General features: G+C 45.0%; 1 protein-coding gene across 3 annotated transcripts in view; it reads right to left on the bottom strand.

Moving 5' to 3' along the window:
* Window positions 1-24,741, bottom strand: part of POR (cytochrome p450 oxidoreductase) — a 438,013-nt gene that overhangs the window by 307,089 nt on the left and 106,183 nt on the right. For 2 of the 3 annotated variants that reach the window (XM_075336269.1, XM_075336268.1), the window contains one exon: window positions 22,353-24,656. In XM_075336269.1, coding sequence (XP_075192384.1) covers window positions 24,512-24,656 — 145 coding nt within the window. In that variant the 3' untranslated portion in view covers window positions 22,353-24,511. Of the gene's footprint in view, window positions 1-22,352; window positions 24,657-24,741 lie in introns of those variants that run through there. The other variant, XR_012750515.1, reaches the window with a different exon arrangement.

Below are 24,741 nucleotides of genomic sequence, written 5' to 3'. Positions count from 1 at the left end.
CATAATCATTTAGAAACAACAATACTAATAATGTTTTAACTCAGGAAGAGTTCTAAAATAAATATTTTGTGGAATAACCATGATTTTTTAATCACAGCTTTCGTGTGTCTTGGCATACTTTCCACCAGTCTTCACACTACTTTTGAGTGACCTTATGTCACTTCTGGTGCAAAAATGTAAGCAGTTCTTCTTTGTTTGATGGCTTGTGACTATCCATCTTCCTCTTGATTACATTCCAGAGGTTTTCAATGGGGTTCATGTCTGTAGATTTGGCTGGCCATGACGGGTTTTGATGTGGTGGGCCTTCATCCACACATTGATTGACCTAGCTGTGTGGCATGGCGCATTGTCCTGATGGAAAAAAACAGAGTTGGGGAACATATACATATAAAGAGAAAAATCAGAAAAACTGACAATATTGTAGTGGTCTCTTAGTAGAACTAGAAAGTAGATCTATTGCAGTATACATAGTATATTTCAGATTCTGAAATGTTAATGAAACTCTACTAGACAGTTAGCATAGAGCAATGCAGAACAAACAACTATCCTAAGTAATCATTTAATATTTTAAATTATCCTCATTCCCAGTTATTTAAGACTGAAACTTTCTATGCAGCATTCAGTAATAATTCCATTGATTTAATCTTTTATGTCTTCTTTCCACTTTATGGTGCTGATGACTTGGACTGTAAATTCAAATTACATACCTTTACTCCTGAAATTAAAAGAAAGCAAAAAAACCTATAGTGTTTTACTGTTGAAACTTGAAATTATGATGATTAATTATGTAAGTACTGTGCTTTACTTGCACTGATTTGTGACCAACATGGTTGTCCTCTTCATTATGTGCCTGGGCACCATTGGTCCTCCTCCTGATTGATTTCCTGCTCCTATTTAAACAATATCTGACATGACATTCTCATAAATAAAATGGGAATTGCATATTTTTTTAAATATACTTCATGAACATGTAGGGTGCTGGAGGTTGGTAATCGTGGGCCTCACACCCTGGCATACTACCGAAAATATAGTGTCTCCAGTAATTGTGTGGGATGAGTGGCACTCACTTGTTCACTGTTGCCTACAGTCTGCTGCATTTCAGACTGTCCACCGCACACAAATCAGGCGACACTTGATTTTATTTTTCTATAAAATAACTTTTGCTTGGTATCAACGTTATAATCCTATGAAAACAGGTCACAACGGGTGCATACACTTCAATGTTTCTCATTACAACACTGTCCAATGGGTCCGCTTCACATTGCAATACACTTCAATAGTTCCGTTTCACATTACAATTAACTTTAAGGCTGTTCAGTTTTCTTCACCGAGTTCGCTCCACCTTCAGAGTCCTTTTGCTCACACACCCTCAGCTATATGTCCTGTACTCCTCCAATGGGAGTCGTACAGGTACCTCATTGACCACCCTACTCGAGCCTTTTGCCCTAGACATCTCATGGAATTCTTCAGTAGAGAACTGGGCCGACTCTTGTGTCTTCGCTAGCAATACTAGCCTTCACTCTTAGTCTCGGGCTCCAAAACTCTTTCTCCTGGTGACTCCTTGTCTGTTACCACTCTACGGAAAGGAGCTGTCAGGTGTCTCCTTACCACAATATGTGAGGCTTAGGCTCCAGACGTCCAGAAGTCCCCATGCCTGGGAGTTTGGGATTTGTGCCCAACCAACACTGGGCACACCTGCCCACACTCGGCTCTTTCTGGGCCTAGCTCCAACTGACTGAAAGATGGAGTCTTCCCTCTCCTGACAGGACCTGGTTCCACCCCGGTGGGCTACTCTCACAGCTTAAGGCTGGTTTCAGACGTCCGTGTTTTAGGTACGTGTGACATCCGTTTTTAACACGGATGTCATACGTACCCATGTTACCCTATTGTGTACTCTCACACGGTCGTGTTTTCACACGGACTGTGTGGCCCTGCTATTTCACACGGAGACGTGCCCGGTTTTTCTCCAGCAGCATGGGTGTCACATGGACCGCACACTGATGTGATCTGTGTAACATCAGTGTGACACGTACCGGAGAAAACACGGGTTTTTAAATAAAAAGATTTTCTATATTTACCTGTATCAAGCGATGCTGTCTCTTGCTCTGCTGCCTCCCGCTCCTGACACCCGCTCATTATTTTCATTGATTATTCACCGCAGTGAGCAGCCGGGAGCAGGGGCATCGCGGTGATAGCGCAGGAGACAGCACCGGAGACAGCACCGCCGAGGACAGCATTGCTGGGGACATCGCTAGTGACAGGTGAGTATCCTGCTAGCAGTGGGTGTGCAGGGACGTCCAGGAGGTCATCGGATTTCAAAATGAACTCTGATGACCTCCTGATGACACCCCTGCGACAACTGCGTTACAGCGAGTGTCACGATGGTGACTTCCAGAGTTCATTGGGAGCCCTGATGAGTCCCTGGATGTCACTGCACAAACTGCTGTATACCCACCTGTCACCGGCGATGTCCCCGGCGGTGCTGTCCTCGGCTGTGCTGTACCCAGCCAGTCCCCGCGATGCTCCGGCTTCCAGATCCTCAGGCAGTGAAAAATCAATGAAAATAATGAGCGGGGATCAGGAGCGGGACGCAGCAGAGCCGGAGACAGCATCGCTGGATGCAGGTAAATATAGAACATCTTTTCATTACAGAGACACGTGTTTTACCCGGTATGTGTCACAAGTGTGACACACGTATAACCATAACCATGCATGTGACTGGTACCTGATTAAACACGGACGTCTGAAACCAGCCTAACTCATTTCTAAACCTTCAGCTGTTCCTACAGGCACTAGCTAAACAAGCCACTAGATGGCAACATATTCACTTTTACATTATAATTTAATTCTTACATTACTCTATTCATCAATATATACATTATGCTTGTGGCTTCAGGGGTAGGAATCTGGCCACCTCCTCACAAAAGCAAAATAGAGTATATTCAGTACAACAGCCTTTGTGACATTACCTATCTTTCGAAAGGAGCTGCCTCCACCTCCATCATCAGTATCTGAATAAAAAAAATAAATTTGTTCCTGTTATAGAAAAGGCAGAAATGCTGGATAAATAAATATCTGATTTTAGCTTCTATTAAAGTCTAAAGGGAGGGGGGAGGAGGCAGAGACACTTATGCCAGTGCTGGATTCACAACTACACTGCTCAGTACCAATGTTTAATACCCGCCGTGCTGCGCCACTTCTGCAGGAATCAATCTCTGTGTGCAATATATAGAAAATATAGCAGCTAGTCTCTACCTCCACCAGTTCAGACTCGACTGAGAATTAGCGTGAATCTGTCACTATATTTCACACACCATATACATCATTAAGCAGATCTAATAACCATTGTGACAAGGATTTTTATATTAAATATACCAGCCTCATCAGGCCAAAGATATTTACTACATTTACCTGGCTTACTGTCTGCATTTTATATTGTAAAATCTAGTTTCAGACCTACTGTAAGAGAAGATACTTTTGTACACAAATAAAATGTGCTAAAAGCCTGCTTTCTATTCTTCCCTAAAGCATGTCATATTTTTGAATGAATATTAAGATTTCTTTACTATACTACAAAATATTAGAGTTTAGAAGATCTTTTGATCTTGACAGCTGGCATCTCCTGTCATAAACAAGTGTAAAACATCGAGTCACAAGTCCCTCAGGTTACGATTCTACGGTAAGCATAAAATGGTATCACTAGGCCATTGCAACTAAAACCACATTTAATATCTAATTTAACATCTAAGGCCAGTCTATATCTATGGCATGAAAATCTAACCAATCAGAATAAGCATTTAACCCCTTTACTCCCCCCCCAGCATGTTTACACCTTCCTGACCAGGCAATTGTTTTTCAAATCTGACCCATGTCACTTCATGACGTTATATAGTGGGTACGGAAAGTATTCAGACCCCTTTAAATTTTTCACTCTGTTTCATTGCAGCCATTTGGTAAATTCAAAACAGTTCATTTTTTCCTCATTAATGTACACTCTGCACCCCATCTGTCAGAAAACAAACAGAAATGTAGAAAATTTTGCACATTTTATAAAAAAGAAAAACTGAAATATCACATGGTCATAAGTATTCAGACCCTTTGCTCAGTATTGAGTAGAAGCACTCTTTTGAGCTAGTACAGCCATGAGTCTTCTTGGGAATGATGCAACAAGTTTTTCACACCTGGATTTGGGGATCCTCTGCCATTCTTCCTTGCAGATCCTTTCCAGTTCCGTCAGGTTAGATGGTGAACGTTGGTGGACAGCCATTTTCAGGTCTCCGCAGAGGTGCCCAATTGGGTTTAGGTCAGGGCTCTGGCTAGGCCAGTCAAGAATGGTCACAGAGTTGTTCTGAAGCCACTCCTTTGTTATTTTAGCTATGTTCTTAGGGTCATTCTCTTGTTGGAAGGTGAACCTTTATGCCAAGTCAGAGGTTTTCTTCCAAGATATCTCTGTACTTGGCCGCATTCATCTTTCCTTCCATTGCAACCAGTCATCCTGTCCCTGCAGCTGAAAAACAGCCCCATAGCATGATGCTGCCACCACCATGCTTCACTGTTGGGATTGTATTGGGCAGGTGATGAGCAGTGCCTGGTTTTCTCCACACATACAGCTTAGAATTATCACCAGAAATAGCTTTACAAACGCCCTGTGTTGGCCAAAACATTGTGTATTTTACATTTTTTCAGTATATGCTGGGACAAATACAGATTTTTTCTAAACAAAAGAAGTGGTGATGCCTTGGATTCTACAATATCTACCTTCACGTTTACAGCTAATGGAGGGCTGTGCCAAGTAACACGAACTCAGGTTTGGGATCTGATCAGGTTGGGGATCTGAGTCTCACATTGTATTGGGAGACTTTAGGGTTTAAATGTATTTGTTTTCCTTTTGTGCAGCAAGGGTTAATGACTCCTTCCTTATATTGGTAATGGCTTGTTCATCCTAGCTCATGTGTAGCCAGTTTGTAACTATTCCCCCCTTACCTTTAAATATATTAACTGGACAGGTTAAACTTGGCTATAACCGCTATTCAAGGGCTGCTAGTGGATAAAGAATACTAATCATAAAGAATAACCCGGGAAACAAAAAACAATGTTTCGGCTGCGATAAGCCTTTTTCAAGGTTTTGCATAATAGTTTGATGCAGGACAACCAATGAAAACAATGCGTAAAGTGCTCCTTACTGAATCCCAGGACCTTTTCCTTTTACTCAGGCTGGCATCAGAGGCGCGCTTCCCGTAACTCACTACCCTGTTCCCTCACTTCTCAACCAGATTGATTTTGAGAAAACTGCAAAATAAGGAGCACCTTCTCATTGTTCTTGTTGGTTGTCCGGCTATGACCCATGTTGTCCTGCATCAAACTGTTACGCAAAACCTTGAAAAAGGCTGGTCACAGACAAAATGTTGGTTTTTGCTTCCCTTTTTCTTCTCTTTAAATAGTCACGTATTCGAATACCTGTGGCCATTTATAGAATCTCATCATTCTGAACTGACCACGGTGGGAGGAGAAAATTGTTTAGAGTTTCTGAAGTTACTTGCAGCCCGGGTGTTTAGCTACGATAGTGGATTTGGTGTATATCCTTTTGTCTTTGTTCCCCTCTCTGTCTTCCTTCTGCTATGTCTTATTGCTGCAGTGGTGAAGTCTAGTGCCCTCACGGGCTTTGCCACTATTCAGGGTAAATGGAGGAACAGTTAGGGACTAGACATGTGAAGGCGATGGATGGGTGGGGATGTGGGAGGACTTGTATATGTATCTTAAGGAGCTCATGTGTCAGATACATGCTAGTGTCAGGAGGTGACCCATCCCCTCGCTCCCTACTGCTAGGGCCTTTCTCTCCTAAACATCCCCATTGTAATCTCTGTGTTGTGCAATACTTTCCCCTCTCCGTGCTTGACATTGATGTGCCTAAACAGTGGACGTCCCCCACAAGTGACCCCATTTTGTAAACTACACAAAGTAAAAGGAGGGCACTACAAATAACAAATATAGAGACCTGAACCAAAAGCACATCTAATAAAGTTTAGCACATGAAAGAGAAAGAAAAGTGAAATGTGCATGTATTGGGATCACCCAGATGATACAAAAATGCAACAACAATATGAATCCATTTTATTAATGCAAAAAGGACAAAATTCTGACAACTATTAAAAACATTTAAAAAAGCCAAAAGCTTACATACAAAAACCAACACATGGTTTGTACTGTGATCAGTACTTTAACCAAACCCAAACCCCTATGTAATAACATTATGTTACTATGTAACAAGGCTTGCATGCTTTAACCCATGAAAATTAAACAAGGGAAAGTCAATGGTACATAAGTAAGAAAAATCAATCGGCAGCTAGCCAAGAGTCAATCTGACCGGTAATGTAAATAAATAAAATAGTATGTGGCACAAAAGCATAGATAGATTAAGGGCAATAACATGCAATACTTCTAAACAACATACTGGACAGATGACCCTGCTAAAGCAGGTTTGCAAGATCCTGGGACACAGCAATAAACAGATATAATGAAAAGGAGCAAACCTAAAACTAGCCCATGTGTAGTGCAAGCAAGGTATACGAGGGGTGGGGTAAGAGGACCCCATGCGTATCATCACGCTCAGGTGGCTTCCTGAGGGGGGAGTGTGGGTTAAACGGAGTCAGATAAAACATTAGCAAAGAACACTGCGCTCTGCTCTTTTACACTGCTCTGCACACCCACACTACTCTCTGCTCATGTACACTGCCCGGAAGTTGACGTGACATCAGTGGATGCCAGCGGCCACAGCATCCGGGGGTCATGTGACCGGCACTGAGTGAGCAGGATAGTGCTGCTCAGTGCCAAAACTGAAAAAAGGGAATTAAAAAAAGTGACTTGTAATAGGGATTTAAATTGATAGTGAAACATTAAAAAATGGGTGAATCACCCCTTTACTCTAGGCTTTTGTGCCACATACTATTTATTTACAACATTTCCGGTCAGATTGACTCTTGGCTAGCTTAGCTGCCCATTGATTTTTCTTACTTATGTACCATTGACTTTCCCTTGTTTAATTTTCATGAGTTAAAGCATGCAAGCCTTGTTTATTATTACATAGGCGTTTGGGTTTGGTTAAAGTACTGATCAGAGTACAAACCATGTGTTGGTTTTTGTATGTTAGCTTTTGGCTTTTTTTTTAAATGTTTTTAACCTCTTTACAACCCATGATGTACTGGGTACGTCATGGATCGTGTGAGGTTAATCCCCGCGGGCTGCCGTGGGCAGTCCACAGCGATCTGCACACATATCAGCTGATTTCAACAGCTGACACGTGTGCCTGCTAGTCGCCAGTGGAATTGCGTTCCACCAGTGACTATTAACCCCTTACATCTTGCTGCCAAAATCTGGCAGTGAGATGTATATGCGCGCAACTATAACGATGACATACCTGCCCCCATTGGAAGTCATGTGACATGATCATGTGACTTCCGGTGGTTGCCATAGTAGCACAGGATCATGTGATGACGCCTGTAGCTATCATGAGTCACTTTCTCTCAATGCCAATGAGTAGAGAGCTGTGGAAAAGAAGCGCAATAGGGTTTTACCCCAATAACACAGGGGGTAAAGACAGGGAGCAGTAATACTCACCAAATGAAGTTGTGAAAGTCACAACTACTATATAGGCATGGAAAACTGGGATCACGGCAGCAGCAACCCAAACGGCAGATAACAGAGAACAATAGAAGAAAATCGGGTTTTTATCAGCCGCGCCAATGATCACTTCTCAGGTATTCGGATTAATGGATCTTTTATTTTGCACAGGTCTACGCGTTTCTGGAGTCTCAGCTCCCTTCCTCAGGACCATCAGGCATAAGAACACATCAAATCCCTTGATGTGTTCTTATGCCTGATGGTCCTGAGGAAGGGAGCTGAGACTCCAGAAACGCGTAGACCTGTGCAAAATAAAAGATTCATTAATCTGAATACCTGAGAAGTGATCATTGGCGCGGCTGATAAAAACCCGATTTTCTTCTATTGTTCTCTGTTTTCTCTCAATGCCGGCAGAGGGCAGTGTGTGTGAGTGTGAAGCACCATATCTGCAGATCTCAGCTGTGTAGTTGTGATCTGGAGAAATGGAAAAGAGATCAGCTTGCTGATCGTTATAGTCCCCTATGGGACCTAGTAAAATTTAAAAAAAAAGTCAAAGTTTTAAAAAATTAAAAAAAAATAAAAACCCTAAAAGTTCAAATCACCCACCCATTTGCCCCATTGAAAATTAAACGGTTAAAAAAATACACATACAGTATTTGATATCGCCAAGTTCAGAAATACCCGATCACAATATAAAGTCAATTAATCTGATCGGTAAACTGTGTAGCAGCAATAAAATTCCAAATGCCAAAATTACGTTTTTTAGTTGCCGCAAACTTTGCGCAACATGCAATAACACGCGATCAAAATGTAGCATGTGCGCAAAAATGGTACCGTTAAAAACGTGAGCTCGAGACGCAAAAAATAAGCCATCACTGAGACATAGATACCAAAAAATGAGAACGCTACAGGTTTCGGAAAATGGCACACAACATGTGCCACTTTTTTGGACAAACTTGTGAATTTTTTTTACCCCTTAGATACAAGTAAACCTACACGTTTGGTGTCTAGAAACTCGCACCAACCTCAGGCATCACAGCGACATCAGTTTTATCATAAAATATCCCAAAAACTATTGTGCGAGCGCACTAGTTCCACACTTGAATTTTTTTTGCTGTTTTCCAGTACACTACATGGTAATACTTATGGTTTTATTTAAAAGTACAACTCGTCCTACAAAAAACAAGCCCTCATATGTGAAGATTGACGGAAAAATAAAAAGTTATAACTCTCGGAAGAAAGAGGAAAACAAACAAAACTGATAAACGCAAAAATGCTTGGGGGTGAAGGGGTTACTAGTTGTCAGAATTGTTTGTCCTTTTTGCATTAATAAAATTGATTCATATTGTTATTGAATTTTTGTATCATTTGGGTGATCCCAATACATGCACATCCCATTTTGCAAACTAGACCCCTCAAGGAATTTTTCTAGACGTTTGGTGAGCACCTTGAACCCCCAGGTGCTTTACAGAATTTTATAACATTGAGCCATGAAACACCTTATACTGTCAGTTTTACACTAACAGAAGCACCTGGGATCATGCGCCTAACATGATCCCAGGCACTTTCCGTAGCTTGGTCACTCCAAGGTCATCATTACTACCTCAGGTCAACATGGCAATGATCAGGCCTTCCCAATTACATTGCGGGGACAACAATTGGAGGGGAGAGGGAGCAGGGTCCCTCTCACCATCTCCCAAATGCCTCAATACTTGGTCAGGGCTCCTTTTGCAGGAATTATTGCATCAATGCGGTGTGGCAGCAACGACACCGGCCGTTTATAGAACAGCTATGGGCAAATCAGTGTAGTCACTGGACAAGGTCTATAAATCAAGGAGCATTTTACTGGCAACAAAGACACAGCTAGTACATAAATTAGACCTCTCTGTGGTAACATACGGATGCGAAACCTGGACGCTAAAAAACACAGGAAAAGAAGGGAATTTTGTTTACTTACCGTAAATTCCTTTTCTTCTAGCTCCAATTGGGAGACCCAGACAATTGGGTGTATAGGCTATGCCTCCGGAGGCCGCACAAAGTATTACACTAAAAGTGTAAAGCCCCTCCCCTTCTGCCTATACACCCCCCGTGCTCCCACGGGCTCCTCAGTTTTGGTGCAAAAGCAAGAAGGAGGAAAAAAATTATAAACTGGTTTAAAGTAAATTCAATCCGAAGGAATATCGGAGAACTGAAACCATTCAACATGAACAACATGTGTACACAACAAAACAGGGGCGGGTGCTGGGTCTCCCAATTGGAGCTAGAAGAAAAGGAATTTACGGTAAGTAAACAAAATTCCCTTCTTCTTTGTCGCTCCATTGGGAGACCCAGACAATTGGGACGTCCAAAAGCAGTCCCTGGGTGGGTAAATAATACCTCATAATCGAGCCGTAACGGCTCCGTCCTACAGGTGGGCAACCGCCGCCTGAAGGACTCGCCTACCTAGGCTGGCATCCGCCGAAGCATAGGTATGCACCTGATAGTGTTTCGTGAAAGTGTGCAGGCTCGACCAGGTAGCCGCCTGACACACCTGCTGAGCCGTAGCCTGGTGCCGCAAAGCCCAGGACGCACCCACGGCTCTGGTAGAATGGGCCTTCAGCCCTGAGGGAACCGGAAGCCCAGCAGAACGGTAAGCTTCGAGAATTGGTTCCTTGATCCACCGAGCCAGGGTGGATTTGGAAGCCTGTGACCCTTTACGCTGGCCCGCGACAAGGACAAAGAGTGCATCCGAGCGGCGCAGGGGCGCCGTACGAGATATGTAGAGTCTGAGTGCTCTCACCAGATCTAACAAGTGCAAATCCTTTTCACATTGGTGAACTGGATGAGGACAAAGAGAGGGTAAGGAGATATCCTGATTGAGATGAAAAGGGGATACCACCTTAGGGAGAAATTCCGGAACCGGACGCAGAACCACCTTGTCCTGGTGAAACACCAGGAAGGGGGCTTTGCATGACAGAGCTGCCAGCTCAGACACTCTCCGAAGGGAAGTGACTGCTACTAGGAAAACCACTTTCTGCGAAAGGCGTGCGAGGGAAATATCCCTCATTGGCTCGAACGGTGGTTTCTGAAGAACCATCAGCACCCTGTTCAGATCCCAGGGTTCCAACGGACGTTTGTAAGGAGGAACGATGTGACAAACCCCCTGCAGGAACGTGCGTACCTGTGGAAGCCTGGCCAGGCACTTCTGAAAAAACACAGAGAGCGCAGAGACTTGCCCCTTAAGGGAGCCGAGAGACAAACCATTTTCCAATCCGGACTGAAGAAAGGACAGAAAAGTGGGCAAGGCAAATGGCCAGGGAGAAAGACCCCCAGCAGAGCACCACGACAGGAAAATTTTCCACGTTCTGTGGTAGATCTTGGCGGACGTTGGTTTCCTAGCCTGTCTCATAGTGGCAATGACCTCCTGGGATAATCCTGAAGACGCTAAGATCCAGGACTCAATGGCCACACAGTCAGGTTGAGGGCCGCCGAATTCAGATGGAAAAACGGCCCTTGAGACAGCAAGTCTGGTCGGTCTGGTAGTGCCCACGGTTGGCCGACCGTGAGATGCCACAGATCCGGGTACCACGACCTCCTCGGCCAGTCTGGAGCGACGAGGATGGCGCGGCGGCAGTCGGCCCTGATCTTGCGTAACACTCTGGGCAACAGTGCCAGCGGAGGAAACACATAAGGGAGTTGAAACTGCGACCAATCTTGAACTAAGGCGTCTGCCGCCAGAGCTCTGTGATCGTGAGAACGTGCCATGAATGCCGTGACCTTGTTGTTCTGCCGGGACGCCATGAGGTCGACGTCCGGCACCCCCCAGCGGCAACAGATCTCCTGAAACACGTCCGGGTGAAGGGACCATTCCCCTGCGTCCATGCCCTGGCGACTAAGATAATCTGCTTCCCAGTTTTCCATGCCTGGGATGTGAACTGCAGAGATGGTGGAGGCCGTGGCTTCCACCCACATCAAAATCCGCCGGACTTCCTGGAAGGCTTGCCGACTGCGTGTGCCGCCTTGGTGGTTGATGTATGCCACCGCTGTGGAATTGTCCGACTGAATTCGGATCTGCTTGCCTTCCAGCCACTGCTGGAACGCTTTCAGGGCAAGATACACTGCCCGTATCTCCAGAACATTGATCTGAAGTGAGGACTCTTGCTGGGTCCACGTACCCTGAGCCCTGTGGTGGAGAAAGACCGCTCCCCACCCTGACAGACTCGCGTCCGTCGTGACCACCTCCCAGGATGGGGGTAGGAAGGATTTCCCCTTCGATAATGAAGTGGGAAGAAGCCACCACCGAAGGGAAGCTTTGGTCGCCTGAGAGAGGGAGACGTTCCTGTCGAGGGACGTCGGCTTCCTGTCCCATTTGCGTAGGATGTCCCATTGAAGAGGACGCAGGTGAAACTGCGCGAAAGGGACTGCCTCCATTGCTGCCACCATCTTCCCCAGGAAGTGCATGAGGCGCCTCAAGGGGTGTGCCTGACCTTGAAGGAGAGATTGCACCCCTTTCTGTAGTGAACGCTGCTTGATCAGCGGAAGCTTCACTATCGCTGAGAGGGTATGAAACTCCATGCCAAGATATGTCAGCGATTGGGCCGGTGTCAGATTTGACTTTGGAAAATTGATGATCCACCCGAAACTCTGGAGAGTCTCCAGAGTAGCGTCGAGGCTGTGTTGGCATGCCTCTTGAGAGGGTGCCTTGATCAGCAGATCGTCCAAGTAAGGGATCACCGAGTGACCCTGAGAGTGGAGGACCGCTACTACAGTAGCCATAACCTTGGTGAAAACCCGTGGGGCTGTCGCCAGGCCGAACGGCAGTGCCACGAACTGCAGGTGTTCGTCTCTTATGGCGAAGCGCAAGAAGCGCTGGTGCTCTGGAGCAATCGGTACGTGGAGATAAGCATCCTTGATATCGATCGATGCAAGGAAATCTCCTTGGGACATTGAGGCGATGACGGAGCAGAGGGATTCCATCCGGAACCGCCTGGTCTTTACGTGTTTGTTGAGCAGTTTCAGGTCCAGGACAGGACGGAAAGACCCGTCCTTCTTTGGAACCACAAACAGGTTGGAGTAAAAACCGTGACCCTGTTGCTGAAGAGGAACAGGGACCACCACTCCTTCTGCCTTCAGAGTGTCCAGCGCCTGCAGAAGAGCCTCGGCTCGCTCGGGAGGCGGGGATGACCTGAAGAATCGAGTCGGGGGACGAGAGGTGAACTCTATCTTGTAACCGTGAGACAGAATGTCTCTCACCCAACGGTCTTTTACCCGTGGCAGCCAGGTGTCGCAAAAGCGGGAGAGCCTGCCACCGACCGAGGATGCGGATTGAGGAGGCCGAAAGTCATGAGGAAGCCGCTTTGGTAGCGGCACCTCCGGTGGTCTTTTTAGGACGTGACTTAGACCGCCATGAATCGGAGTTCCTTTGATCTTTCTGAGGCCTTTTGGACGAGGAGAATTGGGACCTGCCCGCGCCCCGAAAGGACCGAAACCTCGACTGCCCCCTCCTCTGTTGGGGTATGTTCGGTTTGGGCTGGGGTAAGGATGTATCCTTTCCCTTGGATTGTTTGATGATTTCATCCAAACGCTCGCCAAACAATCGGTCGCCAGAAATTGGCAAACTGGTTAAGCGCTTTTTGGAAGCAGAATCTGCCTTCCATTCCCGTAGCCACAAGGCCCTGCGGAGTACCACCGAATTGGCGGATGCAACCGCCGTACGGCTTGCAGAGTCCAGGACAGCATTAATAGCGTAAGACGCAAATGCCGACGTCTGAGTGGTTATGGACGCCACCTGCGGCGCGGACGTGCGTGTGGCTGCGTCAATTTGCGCTTGACCTGCTGAGATAGCTTGTAGCGCCCATACGGCTGCGAATGCTGGGGCAAAAGAAGCGCCGATAGCTTCATAGATGGATTTCAACCAGAGCTCCATCTGCCTGTCAGTGGCATCTTTGAGTGAAGCCCCATCTTCCACTGCAAGTATGGATCTAGCCGCCAGTCTGGAGATTGGAGGATCCACCTTGGGACACTGAGTCCAACCTTTGACCACGTCAGGGGGAAAGGGATAACGTGTATCCTTAAGGCGCTTAGAAAAACGCTTATCTGGACAAGCACAGTGATTCTGGACTGCCTCTCTGAAATCAGAGTGGTCCAGAAACATACTCGGTGTACGCTTGGGAAACCTGAAACGGAATTTCTCCTGCTGAGAAGCTGACTCCTCCACTGGAGGAGCTGAGGGGGAAATATCCAACATTTGATTGATGGACGCAATAAGATCGTTCACTATGGCGTCCCCGTCAGGAGTATCAAGATTGAGAGCGGCCTCAGGATCAGAATCCTGATCAGCTGTCTCCGCTTCATCATCCAGAGATTCCCCCCGCTGAGACCCTGAACAATATGAAGATGTCGAGGGAATTTCCCAGCGAGCTCGCTTAGTCGGTCTGGGGCTGGGGTCTGTGTCAGAGACCTCACCCTGGGATCTATGAGACACCCCGGGGGGACCTTGCTGGTCCAACTGAGGGGGGCCAGGGAGCAATGATTCAACAGTGCCCCTGTGCTGAGATACCGGTCTGGACTGCAAGGCTTCTAGTATCTTAGCCATAGTCTCAGAGAGTTTATCCGTAAAGACTGCAAACTCCGTCCCCGTCACCTGGACAGTGTCAGCAGGTGGTTCCCCCTGGGCCCCCCTTAGCAGAGGCTCCGGCTGAGTAAGTGCCACAGGGGCCGAGCAGTGCACACAATGAGGGTCAGTGGAACCTGCCAGTAGCGGGGTCGTACATGCGGCGCAGGCAGCATAGTAAGCCTGTGGTTTGGCACCCCTGCCTTTTGTGGGCGCCATGCTGTTGTCTTCCCTGAGCAACACAATAGGGTATATAGCCAGAATCAACTGTGCACCATACAGTGTAAAGTATATCCTATAAACATATAATTTATAATTACACTTCTGCACAAATGGGGCTAGCACCACAGGTGCTGCTTACCACCCGCTTAAAGCGGTTGTGAGGCCACCAGAATCCCTGCCTGGGTCTCCCAGAATTTTTCCCCTTCTGCAGCGTTCAAGGAGCTGACAGGAATGGCTGCCGGCGTCCTGAGGAGAGGAGGGAGCCGTGGGCGTGACCCAGAAAGTGCGGGAACTGGTGCCCCACTGTGCACAGTGAGAGGGGTGGAGTATGCAAAGCATGCTCCAGCCCTCAGTGCTGCTCGTCCTGTGCAGCGTCCCGCCCTTCCCCTGACTGGCAGGGCTGGGGGCGGGAGGAAAAGAGACTAGGCCGCAAAAGCCGGGGACTCGAGTAATAAGCGCGGCCGCCGTATAAGCGCGGCCGGCGCGGAGGTCCCCGGCGCACTAAAAGTCCCAGCCGCGCCGCAGTGTTAACAATGGCAGCGGCGGTCAGCGCGGTAGTCCCCATACACAACCACACTCAGCGACGCTGCAGTGTGTAATGGCACATTTAACACGGTCAGCGCCGCGGTCCCCGGTGCACTAGCACACCCAGCAATGCTGGAGTGTTGCTGTGCGCGGTCCCCACGGGGACACAGAGTACCTCCAAGTAGCAGACCATGTCCCTGAACGATACTCGGCTCCTATCCAGCAGAGTCCTCAGGAGCTGTGGATGGAGCACGGCCTCAGTGCCTGGAGACCGATTAGGATCCCACTTCACCCAGTGCCCCAAAGGGGATGGGGAAGGAAAACAGCATGTGGGCTCCAGCCTCCGTACCCGCAATGGATACCTCAACCTTAACAACACCGCCGACAAGAGTGGGGTGAGAAGGGAGCATGCTGGGGGCCCTATATGGGCCCACTTTTCTTCCATCCGACATAGTCAGCAGCTGCTGCTGACTAATCTGTGGAGCTGTGCGTGCATGTCTGCTTCCTTCGCACAAAGCAAAAAAACTGAGGAGCCCGTGGGAGCACGGGGGGTGTATAGGCAGAAGGGGAGGGGCTTTACACTTTTAGTGTAATACTTTGTGCGGCCTCCGGAGGCATAGCCTATACACCCAATTGTCTGGGTCTCCCAATGGAGCGACAAAGAAATAGACACCTTCCAAATGCGGTGCTACAGATGGAGGCTATCAATACCATGGAAGGCAAGAACAAATCAATTTTGGAACAAATCAAACCAGCGATCTGACCAGGTCAGGATCGCTGCTGCGTCGCTACATGGTCACTGGGTGAGCTGTCAACAGGCAGATCTCACCAGCGACCAGTGACCAGCCCCCAGCAACGTGCAAGCGACGCTGCGCTTGCACGAAGCCGGCATCTGAAAGCTGCGGACACTGGTAACTAAGGTAAGCATTGGGTATGGTTACCCAATGTTTACCTTAGTTACCAGCGCACACCGCTTAGCTTAGCTTAGCGTGTGCAGGGAGCAGGAGCCGGCACTGGCAGCGTGATTGCTGCGGAGGCTGGTAACGAAGGTAAATATCGGGTAACCACCTTGGTTACCCGATGTTTACCTTGGTTACAGCTTACCGCAGCTGCCAGACGCCGGCTCCTGCTCCCTGCACATTCAGGATTGTTGCTCTCTCGCTGTCACACACAGCGTTGTGTGCTTATCAGCGGGAGAGCAAACATAAAAAAAACAACCAGGGCTGTGTGTAACGAGCAGCGATCTCACAGCAGGGGCCAGATCGCTGCTCAGTGTCACACACAGCGAGATCGCTAATGAGGTCACTGCTGCGTCACAAAAAACGTGACTCAGCAGCGATCTCAGTAGCGATCTCACTGTGTGTGAAGCACCCCTAAGCTGCAACTTGCCTAATTTGGATAAATCATACAAAAAGAACAATCACTGGAGAAGGACATCATGGTGGGAGGATTAAAAGGAATAAGGTGAAGAGAAAGTATCTAGCCATCAGGTTACTGTTCTATCAAGATAACAGCAGAGAAGACCTTGGTAGGCCTTCCTAGATTTTCACAAGATTGATCCTCCTACAGATCATTAATCCATCAAGTCACAAGTCACTATGTCTCGAGATTAAGCCGAAGATACCGTAGTTAAATAATTAATAATGCGGGCAACCACTGTAATTTGTCAAAAATTAGGTCAATACCTTTTAAAGAAATAACACACACAAGAAAGAAGCGATCAGACTTCCAGTACCAATGATAAATATTTATTGTGAGCAATTACATAAGGCACAGTGACAAGCATACACAGAGGTGCACAATCCGGTGAGACCAATGTGGATTGTTGGAAAGGAAGGAAGAATAGTAAACAACCCCCAATCAATATCACAGTGGTTACTCAGAACCTAATGTAATGGTTATATACTCCAGGAGTACTCAATGGGCTGATCTCCATATCACATTGGTTACTGTGAACCTAATATGCCAGTTAGAACTCCAAGAGTATACCATGATCAGAAGCTCCCATGTGAGACAATACCACTATTAAACACCAATGGTAGTATGAAATGTTGTATAAGGAGTTGTGAACAACTTACCAAGGAAGGTATCACAGGTCACACCGGATGGCACCCCCACCCGACGAACGTCCGTTTCGGCGGATGCCTACGTCAGGGGTGGTGTCATGCCAGAGATTGTGCGTGTGTTAAAAGGACCCGCCGACCAATCGAATGCGTGATGTATCTCCGTGACGCAGGCGAGCCCAGAGCAGCTGATCATCCACTTCCGCCGCCGCGTCAAGAGCTAAGCTCCGCCCACCAGATCAAGGAGGTCACATGATCGGACAGGTAGAGCCGCCCCCAGAGACACGGCCAGGGAAGGGAGGAACATGACGGCGCTGGGCGCGCATGCGTCTGAGAGATCACAGCGATACTTAGTGAATCAAGCATATAAACAGCAGACAATATATACGCAATACGACCATATCAATAATAATAACAAGCGCAACATACGGTATTGATCTAGGCCTAGAGCAATATTAGTGACAACTGTCACCAATGTCACAACCTCTTAAAATCAATATTAATAATACATTATATCACAACACAAAAAGATCACAAAAGTATAACGCTGTGTGGTCCATATGACAAGGATTTCATGTCGGTAGAAAGATCCCAAAATTTACGTGATCTTTTAGTTACAAGTCACTATGAAACTCAGGAATCTATTTCATCTTTTCTTGATGTCAGTAAACGACCGTCTGGTTCCAGACCTTGTGGACAATGTCTGGCTTGTGCTAATATGGACCGACACGATCATTTTGTTGATTCATCAGGGACAAAAACCTTTAAGATAAAAAAATCCATCACCTGCACCACTTGTGCGGTGGTGTATTATGCGGTTTGCCCTTGCCAGAAAATATATGTTGGTTTGACCACACGTCCATTTAAAATTCGGATTAGGGAACATGTCAATGGAATCAATTCCGCATTAAGTGAAGTGGACATCTCCAGTCTTAAAACGTTGCCTAAACATTTTAAGTTACATCATCAGTCTGATGGGACTCTTGAGATTTCGCGGGATTGATTCCATTGAGACTAACATTAGAGGAGGGAGAGTTGGTATTAATTTGGCGCGCCTTGAGGCCAAGTGGATTTGGCGTTTAAAAACCCTACAACCTATGGGCCTAAATGAAAATAGTGGTTTTTCTGCTTTTTTATGATCATTCATTATGATCACTTTCTATGTCATGTCTCTTTTATGTGTTTTTTATGTGTTTTTAACTCTTCTCAATTTTGGTTATTATTTTAGTCCTTGCCCGCCCTGGAATTCATCCTTCTGGAATTCCAATCCATGGCCGACATGATATGCGACTTCCATCCTTTCTACCGACATGAAATCCTTGTCATATGGACCACACAGCGTTATACTTTTGTGATCTTTTTGTGTTGTGATATAATGTATTATTAATATTGATTTTAAGAGGTTGTGACATTGGTGACAGTTGTCACTAATATTGCTCTAGGCCTAGATCAATACCGTATGTTGCGCTTGTTATTATTATTGATATGGTCGTATTGCGTATATATTGTCTGCTGTTTATATGCTTGATTCACTAAGTATCGCTGTGATCTCTCAGACGCATGCGCGCCCAGCGCCGTCATGTTCCTCCCTTCCCTGGCCGTGTCTCTGGGGGCGGCTCTACCTGTCCGATCATGTGACCTCCTTGATCTGGTGGGCGGAGCTTAGCTGTTGACGCGGCGGCGGAAGTGGATGATCAGCTGCTCTGGGCTCGCCTGCGTCACGGAGATACATCACGCATTCGATTGGTCGGCGGGTCCTTTTAACACACGCACAATCTCTGGCATGACACCACCTTTGACGTAGGCATCCGCCGAAACGGACGTTCGTCGGGTGGGGGTGCCATCCGGTGTGACCTGTGATACCTTCCTTGGTAAGTTGTTCACAACTCCTTATACAACATTTCATACTACCATTGGTGTTTAATAGTGGTATTGTCTCACATGGGAGCTTCTGATCATGGTATACTCTTGGAGTTCTAACTGGCATATTAGGTTCACAGTAACCAATGTGATATGGAGATCAGCCCATTGAGTACTCCTGGAGTATATAACCATTACATTAGGTTCTGAGTAACCACTGTGATATTGATTGGGGGTTGTTTACTATTCTTCCTTCCTTTCCAACAATCCACATTGGTCTCACCGGATTGTGCACCTCTGTGTATGCTTGTCACTGTGCCTTATGTAATTGCTCACAATAAATATTTATCATTGGTACTGGAAGTCTGATCGCTTCTTTGTGTGTGTTGTTGACTGGCGATTTTTCCATGGTCCTATCATGTCACACACCATGTCACTGATATAAATGATGGTGTAATTGGGTTATCATGGTGGTGTATGTGCTGGAAAGTAATTTTCTCACTTTTAAAGAAATAGAAGAATTTTTTTATAGAGATGAGGACAAAAGAGCGCAGATGGAGACTTATCCAATATTAAAGGTGCAGTGTGCACGAAATAACACTCACATATTTTAGGGTTGTGTAAGTCACAACCCCTATGAAGGCTTAAGATAATGGCTGCAGCAGCACCATGTGGGTTTATCTTCAGTGCTTGAGAGGAGGAACGGGGTTAATGCCACTCTGTTGCCGAATGAATAAACTGTTGTTTATTAAAATATTCTTCTTTTATGTCATACGTCTATGTGTATCAGGAATCAAGTCCCCTTCTTCAGGAAGAAAAATCAACAATACATATTGTTGATTTTTATTCCTTTGTCCTGAAGAAGGGGACTTGATCCCTGAAACGAGTAGACCTATGATATAAAAGAAGAATATTTTAATATTCAACAGTTTATTCATTCGACAACAGCGCGGCATTAACCCCATTCTTCCTCTCCAGCACTGAAGATGATTTTTTTTTAAATATATGTTTACTATCTCAGCTGCCCAGGTGTAGACTGGTGGAGAGGAGTCAGTCACTTTTTAATTCTAAGATTTATTCTTAAGGTACCGTCACACATAACGAGATCGCTAGCGAGATCGCTGCTGAGTCACGGTTTTGGTGACGCAGTAGCGATCCCGTTAGCTATCTCGTTATGTGTGACATCTTCCAGCGATCAGGCCCCTGCTGTGAGATCGCTACTCGTTGCAGAATGGTCCAGGCCATTTTCTTCAAAGGCGATGTTCTGCTGGGCAGGACACATCGCTGTGTTTGACACTGTGTGACAGGGCCACAGTGACTGCTGAGATCGTTATACAGGTCGCTACTGCGACCTGTATTGTTCCTGCATCGCTGGTAAGATCTGACTGTGTGACATCTCACCAGCAACTTCCCAGCGACTTACCTGCGATCCCTATCAGGTCGCATCGTTTTCGGGATCGCAGGTAAGTCGTTGTGTGTGACTGGGCCTTTAGTGTCAGAATCCAGGTGGCAGCATATTAACCCATGGTTTCTTGTAAGCCCCATAGACTTTGAATGAAGAGGCGGTGTGCATGCACTGCCACCACTATATACAGTGCCTTGCGAAAGTATTCGGCCCCTTGAATTCTTCAACCTTTTCCCACATTTCAGGCTTCAAACATAAAGATAAAAAATTTGAATTTTATGTTGAAGAATCAACAAGTGGGACACAGTTGTGAGGTGAACGATATTTATTGCTTATTTTAATTTTAAAAAAATAAAATGAAAATTGGGGTGTGCATTATTATTTGGCCCCTTTAAAAGGTAATACTTTGTAGCGCCACCTTTTGCTGTGATTACAGCTGCAAGTCGCTTGGGGTATGTGTCTATCAGTTTTGCACATCGAGGGACTGAAATTCTTGCCCAGTCTTCCTTTGCAAACAGCTTGAGCTGAGTGAGGTGCAAGCTCTTTCCACAGATTTTCGATTGGATTGAGGTCTAGACTTTGACTTGGCCACTTGGATACGTTTATTTGTGAACCATTCCATTGTAGATTTTGCTTTATGTTTGGGATCATTGTCTTGTTGGAAGACAAATCTCCGTCCCAGTCTCAGGACTTTTGCAGACTCCAACAGGTTTTCTTGAAGAATGGTCCTGTATTTGGCTCCATCCATCTTCCCATCAATTTTAACCATCTTCCCTGTCCCTGCTGAAGCAAAGCAGGCACAAACCATGATGCTGCCACCACCATGTTTGACAGTGGGGATGATGTATTCAGGGTGATGAGCTGTTTTGGTTTTATGCCAAACAGTTTGGCATTGTGCCCAAAATGTTCGATTTTGGTTTCCTCTGACCAGAGCACCTTCTTCCACATGATTTTTGTGTCTCCCAGGTGGCTTAAGGAAAACTTTAAACGAGAATTTTTATGCATATCTGAGAAATGGCTTTTTTCTTGCCACTCTTCCATAAAGGGTAGATTTGTACAGTGTACAACTGATTGTTGTCCTATGGACAGACTCTCCCACCTCAGCTGTAGATCTCTGCAGTTCATCCAGAGTGATCATGGGCCTCTTGCCTGCATCTCTGACCAGTCTTCTCCTTGTTTGAGATTAAATTTTTGAGGGACGGCTGGGTCTTGGTAGATATGCAGTGGTATGATCCTTTTCCACTTCAATATAATCGCTTGCACAGTGCTTCTTGGGATGTTTACAGTTGTGGAAATCTTCTTGTAAACAAATCCGGCTTTAAACTTCTCCACAACAGTATCACGGACCTGCCTGTTGTGTTCCTTGGTCTTCATGATGCTCTTTGCGCTTTAAACAGAACACTGAGACTATCACAGAGCAGGTGCATTTATACGGAGACTTGATTACACACAGGTGGATTATATTTATCATCATCAGTCATTTAGGAGAACATTAAATTATTCAGAGATCCTCAATGAACTTCTGGGGTGAATTTGCTGCACTGAAAGTAAAGGGGCTGAATAATATTGCACGCCTCAATTTTCAGTTTTTTATTTTTTACAAAAATTTAAAATAAGCAATAAATATCGTTCAACTTCACAATTGTTTGCCACTTGTTGTTGATTCTTCACCATAAAATTTAAATTTTATATCTCTATGTTTGAAGCCTGAAATGTGGGAAAAGGTTGAAAAATTCAAGGGGGCCGAATACTTTCGCAAGGTATTGTACAACAGTTAACACAAGACCCTCATTCTTACGGAAAATTGGAATTTCAACAGTAAAATTCCTGGCAATCAATCATTCACACATCACCTATTCTATGGGGTTTTCCCACACTCACATCATAGGTTTATGAAACAAATAGTTCTGTGCAGGATTTATTTATCTGCAACCAAATCTGGACTAGATCAGAAAAGTTTTAAGTCCAGTGACTGGTCCTGATCTGCTCCATGGTACAGAATATATACGGCTCATAAGAAAGCCATAATAGAGTTACAAAGACGGAGATAAAACAGGGTACAAGAGTATAAATTTAAGATGTATATTTTATTTCAAAGGTTAATGCATATTTAAAATTATTTACAAATCATTGACAATATCAATTTATTAAAAGCTCATTTTGAAAAAGGGCAAAAAAGTTGTTTGTTTTTTAAACAATACACACAGGAATAAAGTTAGGCTACGTTCACGTCTAGTAATCATCGGTTGAAAGGATCCAGCTGCAATCTGTTGGCAAAAAAAGTTGTGCAGAAATAACTGTTTTAAAATAATTGATTTCAGCTGGTCCGGTTTTTTTTTTTTTTTTTTTTTTTTGTTTTTTTTAACATGGGAGTCTATGGAAAATGGTTCTGGTAACGGATTACTATTTATTTTCCATTTGAAACTGATCCAGTAAGCAAAAAACGGATCCATTACAAATGAAACAAAAACGGACGGCTAAATAGCAATCCGTTAACAGATCAGTTTTCCATAGGCTCCAATGTTAAAAAAGGCCTGAACTATATAAAATCAATTGTTAAAAAAAAAAAAAATGGACAAGAAAGTTAGAAACTTTTTTGCCAAGTGATTGCTGATGGATCCATTCTAATATAGGATTACTGGACATGTGAACTCAGCCTTAAAATGATAGAACATCAACAGACCATACATAAGGTAACATGAAAACAAACAAATCTGTGATGACAGATAGAACCCTGGAGCAACCGATGAATTCCATTGCCGCCCACCACGAGTCTGCAGAGTTCGTCTCGGATAAAGACTTAATGTGTCTCCTTAGACTCACATTACAACAGCGCATGGGCTACCATACTAGTAAACATGAATGCCACATCTGAAGCAGCATCCACTCCGCCGCTATTTCTTCTCGTCTGTGTATAATCTATTAATCCGATCAAATATATAGGGGGAAAAAACAAAAATACAACTTTCCAATGATGAATATTTGTAGTTAAAAACGAACAAAATAAAAAACTAAGTGGGCCAACATGTCCATGTAAATGCAGCCTCAGAAAAAAAACAAAAAAAAAACAAAAAACGAACATTTAGCAGGAGGTCCTGTAATTTCTCCGTTTACCCATGATGTCCACCACACTTCAGAAGAGCCATTTACGCACAACCTACATTACTGTGACCTTTGAATCAATTTACTGAACAGCAAACTGAATCAATACAATCCCATCTCGGACAACGATTAAAAATTTGATCCGGAACTATTCAGACTACAAGATATCATGAAATAAATAAATAAGGTGCAGGGGATGGGAATCTACAACTGCTTGCATTGGGGAATGACGGGTTATCAAGTCTGGCCAAGAAAAACAATATGAATGGTTTAGAATTAGATCTGGGCTCTTACAAGATCTCTGTAGACGCAGATATGATATGAGATGCTGAAATAAGAGCAGCAAAGCTCCAGACAGCTTTGAGGCGTTTCATAAGCACTTGGTCAGAGCACATCGGGCTTGAATTTATCAAGCTTTTATCATGATGACAATTGGGAGAAAAGCTTTGAATATATAAGGCACCAAAAAAATATTTGGGTGTTTTATGACTCTTTTCATGATTTCATTTGGGGATTCTTAGGAAATTCTCTTTCTACTGTGAAGCCTCGATCTGCCAATTCATGTATATAAACTGGCTCCCTCCCTTGTATTTCAGAATTAGCAAAGCCTCAAAAACAATTGTATGGCCTCATTTGTGACACTAGTATCAAGAGTTAAAATACATCAGATGTGTGAATGTCAAATAGATTGTAGCTAACTGGCACATAATACATAAAAGCAGCCATGTTAAATGAGGTGAGAAGTATGCCATGAGAAGGACAGATTGTCTTTGATGCAGACCCACCATGATTCTCCTCCTTCTTGTACTTCACGTCGAATTGCAAGCCTCCCACAAGAAATAAATCTGTATTTCTAAACACCACATCTTTTGACACAAACGATTACTAAAGAAAAGTCCATTTGCATCCCACTGTCTGACCATTGATATCCTATTGGATTGGACAGTTCCTTGTTGGATAGAGTACAAAACAATTTGAGAGGATTATATTTGGAAAAGGACTACACCAGCTGCATCTCTTAAAAACAATTCTAAAAGATAGTGTCTATTCGATTTACGTAAACTGGCTCATGCAGATCTTCGACAGTAGCTCTAGACAGTCCTCCTTTTGCAGGCTTGGGGTGAATTAACTCCAGACATCCTGGGAGTAACGGCCCTTGGTCATTAGTTTTTTGATGTAGTCTACCGCCTGGCTGTGATCCAACTTGCCAAACTCTTCGACAATGTCATAGAAAGTGTTCTGCACGTCACGAGCCATATTGCGGGCATCACTGTACAGAGGAAATAAAGGCAATTAATAGGCATGCTTAAATCATAGGATACTACAGGGAGTGGGTCATCAGAAATCTACCTTCT

This window comes from Anomaloglossus baeobatrachus, chromosome 2, assembly GCF_048569485.1.
Source record: "Anomaloglossus baeobatrachus isolate aAnoBae1 chromosome 2, aAnoBae1.hap1, whole genome shotgun sequence".
Classification (NCBI taxonomy): Eukaryota; Metazoa; Chordata; class Amphibia; order Anura; family Aromobatidae; genus Anomaloglossus; species Anomaloglossus baeobatrachus.
The sequence above is the reverse complement of the archived record's forward strand: the minus strand, read 5'-3'. Positions and strand labels throughout refer to the sequence as shown.